The sequence below is a fragment of the Equus quagga genome, unplaced genomic scaffold (genome assembly GCF_021613505.1).
Source record: "Equus quagga isolate Etosha38 unplaced genomic scaffold, UCLA_HA_Equagga_1.0 197171_RagTag, whole genome shotgun sequence".
Taxonomy (NCBI): domain Eukaryota; kingdom Metazoa; phylum Chordata; class Mammalia; order Perissodactyla; family Equidae; genus Equus; species Equus quagga.
This window is the reverse complement of record NW_025798097.1, coordinates 1-5,792: the sequence shown is the minus strand read 5'-3', so window position 1 is coordinate 5,792 and position 5,792 is coordinate 1. Positions and strand designations below refer to the sequence as shown.

General features: G+C 47.5%; 1 protein-coding gene across 1 annotated transcript; it reads left to right on the top strand.

Moving 5' to 3' along the window:
- Positions 1 to 489: 489 nt before the first annotated feature.
- Positions 490 to 4,372, top strand: LOC124233339 (ergosterol biosynthetic protein 28 homolog; the record flags this gene model as incomplete). Its single annotated transcript, XM_046650483.1, has 3 exons — positions 490 to 645; positions 3,372 to 3,490; positions 3,623 to 4,372. Coding segments are annotated over 3 exons (355 nt in total), but the record flags the coding sequence as incomplete, so codon positions are not given.
- Between the last annotated feature and the right edge of the window lie 1,420 nt (positions 4,373 to 5,792).

Here is a 5,792-nt window from a genome sequence, read left to right as displayed (position 1 = left end):
GGTTTGGGCTCTGCTCAAATAACACAGAGCTGAATTCAGGAGAAGACTCAGGGACTGAGGTCTCTTGAAGACCAGATATGGGCATCTAGATAGGTCCCAGTATTTCTGAGTTCTCTCCTACCTCGGCCTTGAGAAGTCTACTGAACCCCTAGGCCTCCTCTGTTGACAGACCACTCTGCAGCATTGCTCCAAACCTGTCCTCATCCACACTCGCTGGGCATTGTCAACACCAGATGGGCTTCCAGGGCAGAGGCGGAAACTGCTACATCCAGGAGTTACTGCCTACGTGGGCTCTTTGTTGGGTTTCTGCTCTCGGAACTCCCCCACCCAACTGTAGACAATTGAAGAAGAGCTGGGCAGTTCTCATTCTGGAACTCCTTCCACTCCTAGTTTCCATGTGCAGCACCAGAGCCTCCCTCTGCTCTGCCCAGCCAAAGGGAGCTAGCTCAGCGCCCTGCCTCCCATGAACCACCAGTGAAGTGGGAGGAGTTTAAAGGAGCCTAAAACCCCCCGCCCCACTTTCTCAACAGTCTTGCTTTTTTTTTGCTCCACAGTGAATGGCCTCCAAGCTCGGACCTTTGGGATCTGGACGCTGCTCTCATCAGTGATTCGCTGCCTCTGTGCCATCGATATCCACAACAAGACGTATGTAAGGGAAGGAAGAGCTTTAGTGTCCTTGTTGGAAGTCACGTGCTAAGCATACCCCCTGTGGTCCTCCCCTCAGAGTCCTGTTAATTTTGATACATTAGCCTAGAGTGTGGACAATAAAAGGTTAATGGGTTCACTTCCTTCCAGGCCTAAAGACATAATAGGCCTAACAGTTCTTTAAAGTTTGACAATTCTTTGGAACTGACATGGCAAACTGGTATTGTCGTGATCCAGTAGCCTGCATCATACCCCATCTTCTTCTTTACATCTTTACTTCTTTGCTGAGGAATCAGCCTTTCTTCTACTAAAGTAGTAGAGGAGTGTGCTCTTTTTAGAGCAGCCACTCACACCTACCTTATTCTCACATTCCTCCGTAAGAAGCAGGAATGACCAGCAACCACAATCCTGAAAAAACCAACCCACAAGTAACCTGTTGTGTGCTTGTGCAGACTCAGTAGGTGAGGGTGAAAGAGAACCTAGGACTCCTGTATTCTTCTCTTGGCTACTCAAATAGAACAGCGTGGACCAGTTGCAGGCAGTGATAGGCTCGGGTCTAGATAATGCTGTAACTCGTGCTGGCCACTGGAGGGGGCTCGAGCTTTCCTCCCAGCAACAGCCATCAGCACAAGGAAGTGGAAAGTTCACTGGGGTAACTGGGTGAGGCCACCAGAACGCCAGCTTCACACTACAGTATTTTTCTGTCTTACCCAAACTCTCAGCGTCTGAGGAAGAGAGGAGGTAATGATACTGAGCCCCCCTTATTACGCTGGATGCTTTCATCCACATGACCTTGATTAACTCTCCTAGCAGCCCTGGGAGGTAGTGATTTTCATTCCTGATTTTGCAGATCTACGTACTCCAGACCCACTTACTTTAAACTGAGGAAGACTGACGCAGATAGGGTTTGAAGCAGCGCTATTGGCCCTGCGGTCTCTCCAACTTCATTTTTAAAATGCTTCTTTTTTTTGAACTTGAAAACTGTGGTTTACTTGTTCTAGACTGACACATATTTTTGGAAGCAGTGTGGTTTAGTGGAAACAGCCTGGGCCCAAGAATGAAAACTGGAAAATGGACTCTGGTCTCAGTTCTCTTGGTAACTAGCTTTGTAGCAGCAAGATCATTATATGCCTTCCCTGCATCTCGGTCTCTTCCCGTATGCAATGAATCTAGTGTGTCTGTCCTCCTCTCAGGGTGACTGGGAGGGAGTAAGGATTGGCTGCTCATTTGAAAGACCTTTACCATGATGAAGAATTGCTGACAGGGTCAGGGGTATATCTTTTGTTGGCTGTGCTTTTGCAATGAGCAAAGACAGCTCAGACTTATTTTTACCTCTGTTAACCCATTCACTTCCCCTTCTCCCAACACAGGACAGCTACAGAGGCTGACTTCTGTTTCCAACCTCGTTTAGCCTGGGCCTTTGGCCTGTGTGCTTCTGCTGTGTACTCTCATTCTATTCCCTCCCTAACCGGAAACTGAAAGTCAACTCCCATGCATGCATATTTACTAAATGTGTAAAAACACGCACAGGAATGATAAAAATCAAATTTACGATACTGGTTCCTTCAGTGACCAGGGGGGCAGCGGGGAGACAGGAGACTGGAATAAGGATACACAGGATGTGATCTGATACCTGTAATATTTTATTTCTTTTTCTTTCGTTTTTTTTTGTGTGTGTGTGTGTGTGTGAGGAAGATTGGTCCTCAGCTAACATCCGTTGCCAATCTTCCTCTTTTTGTGGAGGAAGATTAGCCCTGAGCTAACATCTGTGCCGATCTTCCTCTTTTTTGTATATGGGATACCACCACAGCATGGCTTGATGGACAGTGCGTACCAGGGATCCGAACCCATGAACCCTGGGCTGCCAGAGCAGAGCACGCAAACTTAACCACTTTGCCACCAGGCCAGCCCCTTAATATTTTATTTCTTAGAAAAAAGTATCTGAAGCAAAAATGTCAAAACATTCAGATTTGATGGAGCAGGTACTGGTTGCATAGAGGTTAACTGTAGTAGTCGCCATAATTTTTTGTATGTTTCAGGGATTTCATAATTTTAAAAATTTCCTAGTTAAAAAGATAGCAGCAATCCAAGTGGTCAATCATTCTGTCACCTATCTCTTCTCCACTTCTTTATCAAAGCTGAGGAACAAGTTCTCTTCCCGTGAGGTTGTCACTGTGTCCTCCACCTGACCATTTTCCTAGACTAAGACACAAATAACTGGCCCACAATGCAGGAGCATCTAAAAGCCCAGAGCGGTCCTTGCTGCTCATTGCCCGTTCAGGCCCTTCATTCTGTGGCATCCATCATGTCAGCACTGACCAGCCCCTGGCCAGCACCTGCCAGGTGGGCTTGGACTACAGAGGCAAGGCAATTTGAGTAAGTAGAATATATAAGCGTGGTCGATCCAAAATGTCTACACTGCCTAGGAGTGCCGTCATCCAGACTCTGCTTTGCTGGCTTCACCACTTTGCTAAGACTTGGAGATCCACTCTGGATGGCCGGACCATTCTCCTCTCAGTTTAGCAGTTGAAACCTTCAGTTTTGGCCTGGTAGAAAACAGATTGATGTGATCAGGCAGCCAGGTCTTCCTCAGGAGCAAGTCTCCTCTTCCTTTCGCCATAGTCACTGCCTGGATTTTTACCTGCGTGTATCAAGTCTGACCACTCCATTCCTCTGCGTGGAACACGCAGTCCCTTCAGTTCCCATTTCTGTCTGCTCCCTTGTAGGCTCTACCACATCACACTCTGGACCTTCTTCCTCGCCCTGGGGCACTTCCTCTCTGAGTTGTTTGTGTATGGGACTGCGGCTCCCACGATTGGCGTCCTGGCACCACTGATGGTGGCAAGTAAGCATCCATCCACCCTCGACCCCCGACAGGAACGGTCCCAGCCCTAGAGCTGGTGCTGGAGAGCAGACCCACAAGGTACGAGGAAGCGCTGTGTTCATGTCAGCCACTGTTCTGTTGTCTGTATTCAAGGTTTCTCGATCCTGGGAATGCTAGTTGGGCTCCGGTACCTGGAAGTAGAACCAGTGTCCAGACAGAAGAAGAGGAGTTGAGGCCAGCACCACCACCTCCAAGGCTTCGTCTTCCACCTTCACTTCCTCTTCCTCCATCCTCTCTGCTCTTTAATCTCTTCTTTTCTGCTCTATGATAAGCCCCCTTATCCACTTCTAGCCTTTATGTTTTGTTTTTTTTTAATTTAAAAATTTTAAGATATACCATACATACAGAAGAGTATATGATACATATGCACAACTTAAAGAATTACTTTTAAGTGAGTATGATATACCTCCATCCAGATTAAGAAATTGGCAGTACCTCCGAAACCCTGTGTATCCTTCCCCCACCTGCCACCTCTTCCAGGATCCCTTTTCCAGCCTCCTGCTTTTCTCCTTTTATTTTGAATCTTTGACTTGACTTGTGTGGTGGGAACACGTGAACTCTGAAACTTAAAGCTGCTGCCTTACCCACAGCAGCTGCCACCAAGGGCTGCTGTAAGGGGTGGTCCACTCACGTTGGGCTCCTCTCTGCTGCTGGACCCAAGACCGAACCATCCAAGGAACAGGCAGGTCTTCTACAAAGGGCTCCTCTGTGAGTGAACATGACTCATGTCCTTGTATCTACTGGGGGGTCAGGTTCGGAAGTGTCTGAGCTGCTTTTAGACCATCTGGTCAGCTGTATTTGTGGAACAAATTTTGTAATAAATAGAAAACCTCTCTGTTCTCATCAGTCCTTGTACTTGGACCTCCCCTATACCAGCAGCATTCGTTCCCTCCTCTGAGCCCTGGCTAGGAGCATCACAGCTTTGTGCTGATCAGATACACCAGAGTTAGGAGGACAGCTCAAGACCCAGGCACACCTGGCTGCCTCCAGCCCCTTCTGTCACTTGCTCATTTCTCTTGAAGTCGAATCTTCCTCCTCTCCTTACCCACCTTCAAGATTCACAACTGAATAGTTGGCACTGGTTCTTGTTTTCTTCCTAAGGAAGGAACAGATTCTCGAGAAAGCAGAGGCAAGAAACAGAACAAACAGCAGAGAAGACACAGCTGCATGACCCTGAAAGGAGGTTACTGCCCCCCCAAGGACAGTGCAGTGGAGTGACAGGTGCCCCAGACACAACCCTGGGAGCTCCCACAGGTTGGTTGCTCCCACACAGCGTGTAGACATGAGAGTTCATTCACTGTCTCAGCAAGCAGCTATCGAACACTCGCTCCATGCCAGACACACGGGAAAGAGAAATGGACAACCCAGGCAATGTCCCTGCCCACATGGCCCTTACATTGTCGTCAAGGAAATGTGAGCAACAAGCCAACAGGTCAGAGAACAACTTCCAACAGTGATAAGAACTCTAGAAAACAAGTAATTGTAATCAACAATTGGAAGAGGCATAACTTAGATCATCAGGAAGGGCCTCCCTGAGGAGGTGGGGTTTGAGTTGAGACTTGAATGCCCAGACCTCAGGTGTCTTCAGATATGAGATAGGCATTTAGGGCAGAGGGAGCAGCATCTGGAAGGTAGGAGCAGTTCAAGGAGTAGGATCGGTGTAACTACAGTATGGTGAAGTTAGAAGTAGAAGGTAGGAGATGGGTCAGAAAGAGAGGCAGGAGACTTGTAAGGGATCATACGAAGCTTGAAGTTGGAACTTGAATATATTGGGAACTCTCCATCAGTTAAGGCTCTTTAGGTGAAAAGAGGAAAATTTACCTTAAACCAGCTTAAACAATAAAGATAACATTGGCTCACAAAACTGAAAAGAGGATATAGGCTTCAGGGATGGTTTGATCAGGACTCAGCTCCATTTCTCTGCATTTCTTTCAGCTCTGCCCTCCTGTGTTGGCTTCGTTCTCAGGCTGGCTTCCTTTATGGTGCCAAAAGTAGTGTAGCAGTTCCAGGCTCACATCCCCACAATAGCACATCTAGAAGAGTAGCTCAGTGATAAGGACTATCTTTCCCTTACTCACCAGGTATGGTACGGAGTAAGTAAGAAAAAGAGGCAGTAAGAAAAGCAATGATCTTACAGAGTTAACCTCTGAGTGGAGACCCCATGGAGCCCACCTAAGAAAGAGTGAATGGAAAGCCTACGATGGTTTGGATCCTCTAGGCATGCATCATAGAAGTGTGATTCCAGATACATAAAGACAAGGAC